Below are 13,669 nucleotides of genomic sequence, written 5' to 3'. Positions count from 1 at the left end.
AGAAATTTTAAACAGACTTTTAAAGGGCTTTCAGCATTTCTTTTTCCAAAAACGTTTAAAACATTCAACTGCTCTTCATTGTGTTGCACTAGAAATGAATTAAAATCTCAAGATGGTAGAAAACAGTTATTGGGTTTCCTAGCAACACTGAAGGGGCCTCTCTGCACGAAGGCATAGTTTTTCAAGCACTGATGTATGCATCAGTCACAAATTGTAGAAGACAAAAGGCAGACACACTTGGTCTCAGGCAGTGTCTCTGGATATTCTTAACACAGCCCAATTCTATTTATGCAGCAAATTGAGTGATAATTTAACCAGCAAACTACTTGTAAGTTCAAACATGGTCTCAAAACTAAGTCAAATAACAAATCTTCTTATAGTTTTATTCAAACATATTCAGAATGTGATAAAATACGCAGCACATGATCAACCACAAGTACTTAGAGGGTCCTGTTAATAAGTGCTCAGCACTGGATTATGTAAATAAACAGACTGAATCATGTCCCTTTTTGGCAATGACTGAGATAACATCTCCCAGTTTTCTGCTTGCTTTTTCTAATCTCCAAATTCCAAATCACTTGAGTCTGTGGAATCTCTCTTCTGCCCAGTCTGACTTCCATCTGAGCATCAAAATGACATGAATTCATCAGAGTATTTTTCAGCTTTGATGTTGTCATCTTTCTGCCAAGGCCTTCGATCTGTTTCCACAGTCAGAAAGGAGAACTGGAGAGCATGGCAGGCGGTACTCCTCTAGAAGGCAGGCAACGTTTGCAACCGATAACCTGCCTTACTTCTTTCATTTCCTTTCGAGTTTAAGCTACATATTAACCTGGATGGTCTTCAGCTATCTTTCCTTCTGTCAGTCTTAAAATCATAGGAAGTTGGAACGTGCTCATGAAACTTTATAGTTGATTTAAAAAAAAATGAAGTAAATGTGTGAGAATTTTTGATAATGTTCTGACTGAGGGAAGTCTTAAAGAAAACTAGAGAACACAAAAGCTATGAAGAAAAACACATAAATTTAACTCTATTAAAAATCTTAGGTTAAAAAAAATCACCATTTAGCTTTCAACAAAACTTGGTGAACGAAGGAAGGTTTTCTGCTACTCTATCACTGAGGAAATGAGATAAAAGGAATGATCTGAAACATGTTTTCCACATATTTATCTATACAAGCAAGACACTAAATGTGGAATCTGACCAAAGATGGCTTATGCACAGGGATCTTTCAAGCAGTGACGGGTGAGGTGTTTTCACCTGGGTGGAGAGAGGGGCTCCTACATAAGCCGTCTAGAGATCTAAGGAATCAATGAAATGCTTAATTACAACAGAATCAAATGGCATTCAAGCAATTCTGGGTGCCCGAAGTAAGCAGGTCACACTATGCTGGGGACAGCACAAGCAAAGCAAACTCACAGGCCCAAGTACCTTTGTATAAGAGAATGGAAACAGAAAGAGCCAAGCTAGGCAAAAGTGTTGGAAATATTGCAGCACCCATGCAGGGCGAGTCCAACTTACCGGACCAACACTACAGGAGGCCTGTGAAATGCAAATGCACAAACCCACTTTGAGGAATTGAGGCTGAACTCACAAGACCTAATACGTGCAAGCATGTACCTGAAAACAACCCCAATGTCCAACACAAGGCAGCATCCGAAAACAACCTAGACGCCTAACAACAGGCAGGAGAATCAGGGTACGAAATCCAAGCTCTCCTACCTGAGGCAAAGAACTAGAGCAAACACACTAGGCCAGAACGAGCCCGCTCCAGCCAAAGGACCTGACTAAAATATGGCTTTCAGGTAGTAAAATCGACTCCCACTTATATTAAGGGAAGTTCGACGAAACACTGCCACCACCAGGTTTAATTCCATTTACCTGACAGCAAAGATAGTTATCTAATCAAATTAGATCTTTCAAAAAGAATATGACCTTTAACATACACGTTGAATAATAAATATACAAGTATAATAATACTCTGGGGGGACTGTGCTAGCGACTGAATCGTGTCCCATCACAGTTCTTGCGGAAAGCCTTAATGAATCTCCCATGTGACTGTGTTGGAGACAGGGCCTTTAAGGAGGTGATTATGTTACATTCGGTCGAAGGGCGGAGCCCTAATTCGATACGAACTGGTACCTCCTTAATGTAACTTTCATGTTCTGATTTTATAATACATATATATTTGGTCTGTGTCCCAGTGCCTGGCACAGAGCTCCTAGGAGCGATCAAGGTGTCTTTTGTTGTGATAACGGGGACTTTTAGAGAACGCCTAAGGAACCTAAGGACGGGCTGGTTGCCAGGGGAGGCGATCATGTGATGAGAGGATTAGAACTGCCAGTCCCACCCCCAAACCCGGGGTGGGGGGGGGCCGGGGGGGGCGGGGAGGGGGGAGGGTCTGGAGATTAAGTTCATTCACCAGCAGCCAATGATTTGATCCATCATGCCTTTGTAATGAAGACTATAAAAACCCAACAGGACAGTATTAGGATAGAACTGGGTTGTTAAACACATGGAGATGCTCAGAGAGCATGGAAGCACCAAGCCTCTCCCCGTACCTTGCCCTAGGCATCTTCCATTTGGCTGTATATCCTTTTAATAATAAACTGATGATCTAGTAAGTAAAAATTTCTCTGAGTTCTGTGAGTCGCTCTAGTAAATCGAGCTAAGGAGAGGGTGGTGGCAACCTCAGATCTGTAGCGGGCTGGCCAGAAGCACAGCTGAACGTGCAACTGGCGTCTGAAGTGTGTGCGCGCGCACGAGGGGGGGTGGCAGTCTCGCAGGACCGAGCCCTTATGAACCTGTGGGTCTGACGCTACCTCTGCGTGGATGATGTCAGAACACCCAGCTGGTGTCAAAGAATTCCTTGGTGGACGTGGGGGGAGGGGGGAGGGCCCCCCCCCACACACAGCAGAATTGGTGTCAAATTAAAATATCCCCAATGCAACCATTCTTCTCTATGTCCAGGCCACTACCATCTCTCCCACACGCTGAGCCTGCTGTCTTCCCTGCACCCGCTCTGTCTCATTCTGACCACCTCCATGCTTCACCCGTGTGCTCTGAACAGCTGTTTCTGAAACTATACCACTGCCATGTCTGAACACCCCTGGCAGCCCCTCCCCGGTTCAGACACCTTTATCCTCCTCAAGGCCCTTGGTGAGCAGGCGTCTCCCCACCTCAGGCTGCTCAGCACCGGCACGCGTGCCGCAGCACTGAGCACACACACGCTTTGTAACACTGCCTTCCTTGCTCCATCCCACCTTTTGGACTCACTTCTATTACTTTGGTCTCGGGTCAGGCACTTCCCCAGAAAGCCTTCTTTCTTTGTGCCCAAATACGGACTGAATCCAGTGGACTCCTCAGTCAGCTGATAAGGCCTCCATCACAAGTACTTACCCTGTTTTACTGAGGTTGCTTCTTCACTGTGTGTCCTTCCTACCCTATACCCTCAGTGAACATTTCGCATTTGATTTAGAAGCCAAAGCTTCTTGATTATCATTGATTGCCTAGCAAAATTTCTGGTGCTCAGCTTAAAAAAAAAAAAAAAGAAAAAGGAAAACTCACAGGCACAAGTAGTACCTTTGTGTAAGAGAAGGGAAACTGAGGATCTACCAGAAATGAAAGATGTTTCATTTCAAAATAGTGGGGAAAAATTAACAAGATGTAATGTGGCTAAAAGTAGGTGAAAATACATTAAGATTTTTCTCTATTAAACCACAACAATGAAAGTATCCTGGTCTGGAGCCAATCACAGAAGGAAAGCAAAGAAATCAGAGGAAGCACCAAGGGGGAAAAGATGAGTTAAGCGCACACTTGCGGAGCGCCTGTGTTTGTGCACGTTTCCCTCCTCTGAAAGGCCCACTTTCTCCCACTGAAAGCACCTGCAGCCATTCAAAGTACCGCTCACCTGTGGCCTCCTCCGAAGATTTCCCAGATACCCACAGGCAGTGTTAATTGCTTCCTCCTCTCAGTTACACAACCGGCACCTCTACTGAACGCAGTGGTTTACATGTCCCTACCCTTAAGCACATACTTTCACTTGCTTAACAGGGTGCCAGGGTTTCATCTCTGGAGGGCATGTTCCAAGCCTTAATTCAACAAGACCCCAGACCTGCCTTGGACGAAACTGCTCGGTTCCAGTGGCGGGCGGGAGCTCAGAGCAGAGGGAAGGTGAAGGAGCTATTTGAAAGAGGAGTGGTGATGGGAGAGAGGACCATGACACCTTTCGGGAAGACTGTGCATCCAGGGAAGGAAAGGAAAGAAACAGTGAAGTCACTGGACATACATGGAGCTGAGCAAGCCTGGTCGTTTGCTAACAGGAGCAAAGACGGATGCTTATTACTTTAATATTCACGTTACAAGAAATGTTAGCAAATGTGGCAAGAAATTAATGTGTATGCAACTTTATGTTTAGTTATATATATATATATTTTTTTTTAAATAAATAAATTTATTTATTTATTTATTTTTGGCTGTGTTGGGTCTTCGTTTCTGTGCGAGGGCTTCCTCTGGTTGCGGCAGGCGGGGGCCACTCTTCATCGCGGTGCACGGGCCTCTCACTGTCGCGGCCTCTCTTGTTGCGGAACACAGGCTCCAGACGCGCAGGCTCAGTAGTTGTGGCTCACGGGCCCAGTTGCTCCGCGGCACGGGGGATCTTCCCAGACCAGGGCTCGAACCCGTATCCCCTGCATCGGCAGGCAGATTCTCAACCACTGCGCCACCAGGGAAGCCCTATATATATATATATATTTTAAAGTAGCCTACCTCATCAGTCACTCATTTTTTAAAATATTTTACCTATTTATTTATCTATTTATTTATTTGGCTGCACCAGGTCTTAGTTGCAGCATGCAAACTCTTAGTTGCAGCACATGGGATCTAGTTCCCTGACCACGGATCCGAACCCAGGTCCCATGCATTGGGAGCGTGGAGTCTTAGCCACTGGACCACCAGGGAAGTCCCTAAGTATAGTTATATTAACATGAAAGAAGTATGACATTAAGAAAAACTTTTATTCATGAATATTCTAAAATCACAACTAGAGATGAAGAAAAGTTGCTTGTCTATCTATCTCTAGAACAATATGAAGCAAAATGAGAAAAATGTTACACACCAATGTGTGGTTTCTCAGAATATGTGGAGTTGGACTGCCCTGGTGGCGCAGTGGTTAAGAATCCGCCTGCCAATTCAGGGGACATGGGTTCGATCCCTGGTCCAGGAAGATCCCACACGCCGCAGAGCAGCTAAGCCTGTGCGCCACAGCTACTGAGCTCACGCACCACAACTACTGAAGCTCGCGTGCCTAGAGCCCGTGCTCCGCAACAAGAGAAACCACCGCAATGAGAAGCTCATGAACCGCAATGAAGAGTAGCCCCAACACAGCCAAAAATTTAAAAAAAAAAAAAAAAGAAAGAAAGAGAATCTGGAGTCATTCCAAAGATATTAACAAAAAAGAAAAATTAGGAATAAAAATAAGAATAATCTAACTTCACATTCCAGAAGTCTTGCATACATCTTTGGTTTCTTGAAAAGGGGCATGTTATGATGACCTTCACGTCAATTGTTACAAAGAACGTATGTGATACTGACTTTTGTGAGAAATGCCAAAGTATGTCATAGAGGTTACTATTTTAAATAGAGAAGATGTTCAATTGTGCTGCTTAATTCAGAATATAGAATTCAGGAAACTTACATGAAAACACAGTAACATTCAATAATAATTCATGAGAACAATGTTAAAAAATAAACTGGGAAAATCAGGAAGTGGTATGTTTAGGGGATTGATCATGACAAGTATAATTTTGTTGTGTGTTTGATAAATACTACACATCAGATGTCTGGGTTAGCAAGTAAGTCACTGGGATACTTTAAACCCTGTTTTAAATGTTGCAAAAATGCAACTGCCGGGCTTCCCTGGTGGCGCAGTGGTTGGGAGTCCGCCCGCCGATGCAGGGGACGCGGGTTCGTGCCCCGGAGCGGCTAGGCCCGTGAGGCATGGCCGCTGGGTCTGTGCGTCCGGAGCCTGTGCTTCGCAGCGGGAGAGGCCACAGCAGTGAGAGGCCCGCGTACCGCCAAAAAAAAATGCAACTGCCAAGCTATTTCGACCATTTCCTTGACCCTAACGCCAATCTGCCAATTTCCTTCTCACCAGGGAGTTGTTTTGGGATTAGCAATGTTTGAAATTCACCTAAATAGTGTTTCTTTCTAGAAAGGAAAAAGAAAAACACTTTAAGTATGTTAACACTAGTTAACCACCCCAACTAGGCCTTTAAATATTGCTGGGTTAGAGAAGAAAACACCAGAAGGTAGATAGAAATTACGCTCTTTGCTGTCTAGGAGTTTTTGTTTAATTCCCATGTGTTACTCAATACAGGATGTTAATAGGTACTTAGAGCTAAGAAAATAATACAGTCAGATAATAACAATGAGAAATGACATTAAGTATACTTACTTAATGCTGTTTTTTTCTATGCTGTTTTTTTTATATCAATTCTCAGCTCCCCACCCCCAATGAGAAATCAAAAAGCAAGTGCCCAGCAAATAAACTGAGGTGGAAATGAGGAAACCATCATCTTAACCATAAATAGTAACTAACAGTGACTGAGTACCTATTATGTGCCAGGCACTTTTCAAAATATTTTACACATATTAACTCTTTCAAGCCTCATAACAACTCTGAGAGAGGTACTAATATCATCCCGATTTTACAATGACGAAACAGAGACACTGAGAGGTATCTAAGCTACTATGGGAGCAAGATACAAATCTAGGCAGATTGGCTCCCAAGCCACACTCCTCCTGCAAGTAGAAGTCCACCAGTCAACACCCCCGGACATAAGACATTTCCTTTTAAAAATCACTACAAAGTAACACAGTGAGTAAGTTATTAGACCCCATTCCAATCACCTTGGTGGAAGGAGGGTTCAGGATTTATGCTATTCCTCTCCTATACTAGATTTCCAAGAAGACAGCATTTTAGATAGCACATGGTTCAGGAGTTTGGGTGGACCCTTTTTTTAAACAGAGAAATAAATACCAGACCAGGATCTGTTGTCAAGTTTGTCACAAAAAAGCTCTATCACTTTGGACATGTTGTTTCTCTAGGGCTCAAACATAAATAAACGGTGTTAGTAAATTATCTGTTTCAGATCTAAATATGTCCTACATATGACCATCAATCAAGCAACCAACACGAAGCCTTCCCCCAACATCCATCCCCTCCCCTCCTTGCACAACTCAAAGGCAGTAGCGACAGTTCTCTGAGTTCACCTCACAGCAAGTGCAGACATTTCTGACATATGAGTAGACTGAATTATGCAAGCAGTTCTGCCCACAAATAGCATCGGCTCTGAAGTCAGATCTACATTCAAATTCAAACTGAGCTTACCAAATGCTTAGCCAGGGCAAGTTTCTAGCCTTTTAAAGTATTAACGTTGGGGCTTCCCTGGTGGCGCAGTGGTTGAGAATTCACCTGCCGATGCGGGAGACATGGGTTCGGGCCCTGGTCTGGGAAGATCCCACATGCCACGGAGCAACTAAGCCCATGTGCCACAACTACTGAGCCTGCGAGCCACAACTACTGAAGCCCGTGCTCCTAGAGCCCGTGCTCCACAATGAAAAGCCACGGCAATGAGAAGCCCGCGCACTGCAATGAAGAGTAGCCCCTGCTCACCACAACTAGAGAAAGCCCACATGAAGCAACGAAGACCCAACGCAGCCAAAAATAAATTAATTAATTTTAAAAATAAAGTCTTAACTTTTTTTTCTGTAAAATCGGAATTAGTAGTAACAATGCTTACTTCTTTATAGAGATTAAATAAAATAATGCATGTAAAGCTCTTAGAACAGTTCCAGCACAACTTGGTATCATCCTTTCAATAAGCAGTATCCAGGACCCTCTGGCCTTCTGAGATGGCCCACACTCTGTCTGTGGAGTGTGTTTCTCTCTAAATAAATCCACTTCTCACCTATCACTTTGTCTCTCACTGAATTCCTTCTGCGATGAGACATCAAGAACCTGAGGTTCATTAAGTCCTGAGACCAGATACTGAAACCCCTACCAGGTAGAAGAAGTTAACTGTGTGCTGCATACAAGCAGACCAGTTGGAACCGGGTCAATACTGTGACTCCCAATTACCTCACTACCAACCAATCAGAAGAATGTCCATGAGCTCACCATGCCCTCCTCTTTGAACCGTTACTATAAAACTCCTCATTACCTCCTCCAGGTGGGGATACATAGTTTTGAGGGCATTAGTCCGCTGTGGCCCCCTTTGCCTGGCAAAGCAATAAAGCTATTCTTTTCTACTTCACCCAAAAATAAATAAATAAAATAGACAGTATCCAGTATGACAATTGACTATCATCTTCCAAGCCTGTCATTCCTACTAGGAAATAAATTCGTGTAGCGTTGGGAAGGTGTCTTTTAATCTTTTATCCCTCACACTAAGCAGAGCCTTCCATATAGGAAGAACTCAAAATCTGTTATGTAAATAAAGGACACTGACATGTATCTACTAGGTTTGGCAATCAGAAGCTCATCGGTGACCTAGGCCAAATCTGATTTATTGAAGGCTTGGGGTCGGGGGAGGGTGCAATGGGATATTTCTAACTGCAGAGGTGGAAATATGTGAGCAGAGACAGAAAATGACTGCTCTTTTGAGGAACGGCTCCCAAGAGTAGGAGATAGCAGTGTGCTGTGTGGTCAAGGAAAGGCTATTTCGAAATGAGAAATGTAGAGCATGTTTATAACTCAAAAGGAAAGAGCAAGTAGAATGGGAGGTTAGAATACATAGAACAGAACACTCAGAGAGTGCAGGATCAAGACCCCAGGAGACAAGGAGACCTAGAAAACAGGAGATAAGACAACTTTAAATAAGATTCGAGGGAAGGACATTTCCTCTGTAACAAAGGAGGCACAGAGTATTTACTTAGAATAAAAGAGGCAGAAAAAAATGTGGGTAGAGGGGTTTTTGGAGACTGGTTCAAGTCTGAACTATGTGAAGAGGAATGGGAGAAGAATCGAAGGACTGCAGAATGGTACCACGAGTCCAACAGAGATGAGCTGATAGCTGATGAAGCTGAGCAAAGATATATGGTTTATCATCCCATTTTTTTTTCTAGTTTTACATTTATTTGAAATTTTCCATAATAAAAATGTTTTAAAAAGAAAACTACAATGATGTGGCACTACACACCCACCAGAGCAGACAAAATGAAAAAAAGCCTATGATGAGGATGTGGAGCAACTCTCATCTCTATTGATGGGAGTGTCAACTGGTACAATTAACCTTGTGTGTGTGTGTGTGTGTGTGTGTGTGTGTTTATTTTGTTTATTTTTTTGGCTGCGTTGGGTCTTTGTTGCTGCACGCAGGCCTTCTCTAGTTGTGGCAAGTGGGGGCTACTCTTCGTTGCAACGCGCGGGCTTCTCGTTGCGGTGGCTTCTCTTGTTGCAGAGGACGCACTCTAGGCGCATGGGCACAGTAGTCGCAGCGCACGGGCTTAGTTGCTCCGTGGCATGTGGGATCTTCCCAGACCAGGGCTTGAACCCGTGTCCCCTGCACTGGCAGGCGTGTTCTTAACCACTGCACCACCAGGGAAGTCCTACAATTAACTTTTGAAAATGTTTGGCAGCATCAACTAAAGCTACACAGATGTATAATCCATAAGACCCACTGCACCACCAGGGAAGTCCTACAATTAACTTTTGAAAATGTTTGGCAGCATCAACTAAAGCTACACAGATGTATAATCCATAAGACCCCAAAAAGCCAGTCATAGTCAGAGAACTATATGTACATGTGCACTAAAACAAATGCCTGAGGATGTCACAGCCGCATTTTTCACAACAGCAGAAAGCTGGAGGGAAAAAAGTCCATCAACAGTAGAATGGGTAAATCAACTGTGGTACAGTCACACAATGCAATACCATATAGCAAAGCAAATGAATAAACTAGAGCTACACAATGGGAATAATTGTACAAGCGTGATAGGAAGCTTAGGGAAAAAAAACTTATATACTGTATAACATTTATATAAAGTGCCAACACTAATCTATGCTGTTAGAAATCAGAAGACAGTGAAGGAAGTGACTGAAGGGGGCATGAGGGGACTTCTGAGTTGCAGCTTATGTAATATACCTTGATCTGGGTGATAACTGTATAGATGGGTCTGCTTTGTAATAATGTTCTCACCTGTAAACTGGTAAATGATGCTATAAACTGCATGCTATTCTATGTATGAATGTCATACTTCAAATAGAAGGTCTATTAAAAATGAATTTAAAAAGAAGTGAAGGAGTTAGAGGCAGAAAAGTTATTTTTATTTTGTCTTTGTTAAAAATATGATGTTCTGGGAATTCCCTGGTGGTCCAGTGGTTAGGACTTGGCACTCCCACTCCGGGATCTGGGTTCAATCCCTGGTCAGGGAACTAAGACCCCAGAAGCTGCACTGTGCAGCCAAAAAGTAAATAAATATATATATATGTGTGTGTGTATAAATATGTGTGTGTGTATAATATATATATATAAAACGTTCTGATGTTTTATAAATGTAATTGAAAAAAAAAAAGTCTAGCCAAATGGCTAGCCAAAAAGTCTAGCCAACAGTCTCCCTAATGTATGCAGCTACACATGTGCACTTTTTCTCCAGCTGTGCACCCCAGTCCATGAGCAGGAGCAAAGAAACTGGCCTGTAGGATTGATCCACACCAGGAATGGGAGCTGAAATCTGACTACGGGACGCAGGATTAGTGAAGAAATTCTGGAGATCTCAATGACAGCAAGGTGTCATGAAAATTTGACAAAGCTGGGAAATAGTGACAATAGAGTTCAAGATTTCAAAGGAAGAACTAAGTGTAAGGAGAGGACTGCCTAAGTGAAATGCACAGAAAATCACTGTTTGAGGGATCAAGGAACTGTGGTGTAAAGATGTTTGAAAAGCTAACTGTAGGACGAAAATCCTAAAATACCAAGATAATGCTATGATGGGGGTCGCGGGGGGTGAGTATGAGGCAGGGCATTTCATGGTCAATGTGGGGAAGCAACCAGAAGTTTGGCATAAACAGTGGGCTGAAGGGTTGGTACACAAGGTGAAGGGGGGAAATGATCTGGAGAAGCCAGTGGGTCACAAAGAGAATAATCAGAAAACCATATGGTTTTACATCACGTAACACATCTGCTCAAATCAGTACCCTTCTCTGCCTTATTTATTTACTTATTTATTTGTTTTATTTTACTCGAGAATAAGTGTCAGTCTCCCTCCTCCAGATTGAAGCGTGCCAATAGTACTGGAATGGCATCTTCCTCATACCTCCTGAAGCACCTATTACAATGTCTCACCCACATGTACAGATTATTTATTTAACCTCCAAACTTCTTCCACAGGGATTGAGATTCTGTATGAGAAATTTAACATATAACTTATAAATCAGGACCAGGGAAAGTGTAAATTATAATGTAAAACCAAACAGGGAAGTTAAGAATGTGAACATACAGATAGATTTTCTGTAAGTATTTGTTGAATTGGAACGTGACCCACCCATTCCCCCAGCCCCTCACGAACACACAGACATACTCATCGCAGGAAAGCATTCAAATTTCATTTCTGATTAAAATTAAGTCTCAACCACAGGGCAGACAGCAGAAGCAAAAAGAACTACAATCCTGCAGCCTGTGGAACGAAAACCACAATCACAGAAAGATAGACAAAATGAAAAGACAGAGGACTATGTACCAGATGAAGGAACAAGATAAAACACCAGAAAAACAACTAAATGAAGCGGAGATAGGAAACCTTCCAGAAAAAGAATTCAGACTAATGATAATGAAGATGATCCAGGACCAGGGAAAAAGAATGGAGGCAAAGATCGAGACGATGCAAGAAATGTTTTAAAAAGACCTAGAAAAGTTAAAGAACAAACCAACAGAGATGAACAATACAATAACTGAAATAAAAAATATACTAGAGGGAATCAATAGCAGAATAACTGAGACAGAAGAACGGATAAGTGACTTGGAAGACAGAACAGTGGAAATCACTGCCGTGGAACAGAATAAAGAAAAAAAGAATGAAAAGAAATGAAGACAGCCTAAGAGACCTCTGGGACAAAATTAAACACAACAACATTCGCATTATAGGGGTCCCAGAAGGAGAAGAGAGAGAGAAAGGACCCGAGAAAATATTTGAAGAGATTATAGTCGAAAACTGCCCTAACACGGGAAAGGAAAGAGCCACCCAAGTCCAGGAAGTGCAGAGTCTCAGGCAGGGTAAACACAAGGAGAAACACGCCAGGACACACAGTAATCAAACTGACAAAAATTAAAGACAAAGAAAAATTATAAAGAGCAACAAGGGAAAAATGACAAATAACATAAAAAGGGACTCCCATAAGGTTAACAGCTGATTTCTCAGAAGAAACTCTACAGCAGAAGGGAGAGGCAGGATATATTTAAAGTGATGAAAGGGAAGAAACTACAACCAAGGTTACTCTCCCCACAAGGATCTCATTCACATTCAAGGAGAAAATCAAAAGCTTTACAGACAAGCAAAAACGAAGAGACTTGAGGACCACAAAACCAGCTCTACAACAAATGCTAAAGGAACTTCTCTAGGCAGGAAACACAAGAGAAGGAAAAGACCTACAATAACAAACCCAAAACAATTAAGAAAATGGTAATAGGAACATACATATCGATAACTACCTTAAACGTGAATGGATTAAATGCTCCAACCAAAAGACACAGGCTTGCTGAATGTATACAAAAACAAGACCCATATATATGCTGTCTATAAGAGACCCACTTCAGACCCAGGGAAACATACAGACTGAAAGTGAGGGGATGGAAAAAGATATTCCATGCAAATGGAAATCAGAAGAAAGCTGGAGTAGCAATTCTCATATCAGACAATATAGACTTTAAAATAAAGACTATTACAAGAGACAAAGAAGGACACTACATAATGATCAAGGGATCAATCCAAGAAGAAGATATAACAATTATAAATATATATGCACCCAACATAGGAGCACCTCAATACATAAGGCAACTGCTAACAGCTATAAAAGAGGAAATTGACAGTAACACAATAACAGTGGGGGACTTTAACACCTCACTTACACCAATGGACATATCATTGACAGAAAATTAACAAGGAAACACATGCTTTAAATGACACAATAGACCAGATAGATTTAATTGATATTTATAGGACATTCCATCCGAAAAGAGCAGATTACACTTTCTTCTCAGGTGCACACAGAACATTCTCGAGGCTTAGGTCACAAATCAAGCCCTGGTAAATTTAAAAAAACTGAAATATCAAGCATCTTTTCCGACTACAACACTATGAGATTACAAATCATTTACAGGGAAAAAAATGTAAAAAACACAAACACATGAAGGCTAAACAATGTTACTAAATAACCAAAAGATCACTGAAGAAATCAAAGAGGAAATCAAAAAATACCTAGAGACAAATGACAATGAAAACAGGACAATCCAAAACCTATGGGATGCAGCAAAAGCAGTTCCAAGAGGGAAGTTTATAGCAATACAATCCTACCTCCAGAAACAAGAAAACTCTCAAATAAATAATCTAACCTTACACCTAAAGGAACCAGAGAAAGAACAAACAAAACCCAAAGTTAGTAGAAGGAAAGAAATCATAA

General features: G+C 42.0%; 1 protein-coding gene across 2 annotated transcripts in view; it reads right to left on the bottom strand.

The window, feature by feature from the left end:
- The window catches only part of CXADR (CXADR Ig-like cell adhesion molecule), a 51,478-nt gene that overhangs the window by 24,101 nt on the left and 13,708 nt on the right, over positions 1 to 13,669 (bottom strand). Inside the window, exon 1 of one of the 2 annotated variants that reach the window (XM_055086168.1) lies at positions 7,968 to 8,048. The exons of the other annotated variant lie outside the window; for it this stretch is intronic. Coding sequence (XP_054942143.1) covers positions 7,968 to 8,028 — 61 coding nt within the window. The 5' untranslated portion in view covers positions 8,029 to 8,048. Of the gene's footprint in view, positions 1 to 7,967; positions 8,049 to 13,669 lie in introns of those variants that run through there. 2 annotated transcript variants of the gene reach the window in all.

This window comes from Physeter macrocephalus, chromosome 1 (assembly GCF_002837175.3).
Source record: "Physeter macrocephalus isolate SW-GA chromosome 1, ASM283717v5, whole genome shotgun sequence".
Classification (NCBI taxonomy): Eukaryota; Metazoa; Chordata; class Mammalia; order Artiodactyla; family Physeteridae; genus Physeter; species Physeter macrocephalus.
The sequence above is the reverse complement of the archived record's forward strand: the minus strand, read 5'-3'. Positions and strand labels throughout refer to the sequence as shown.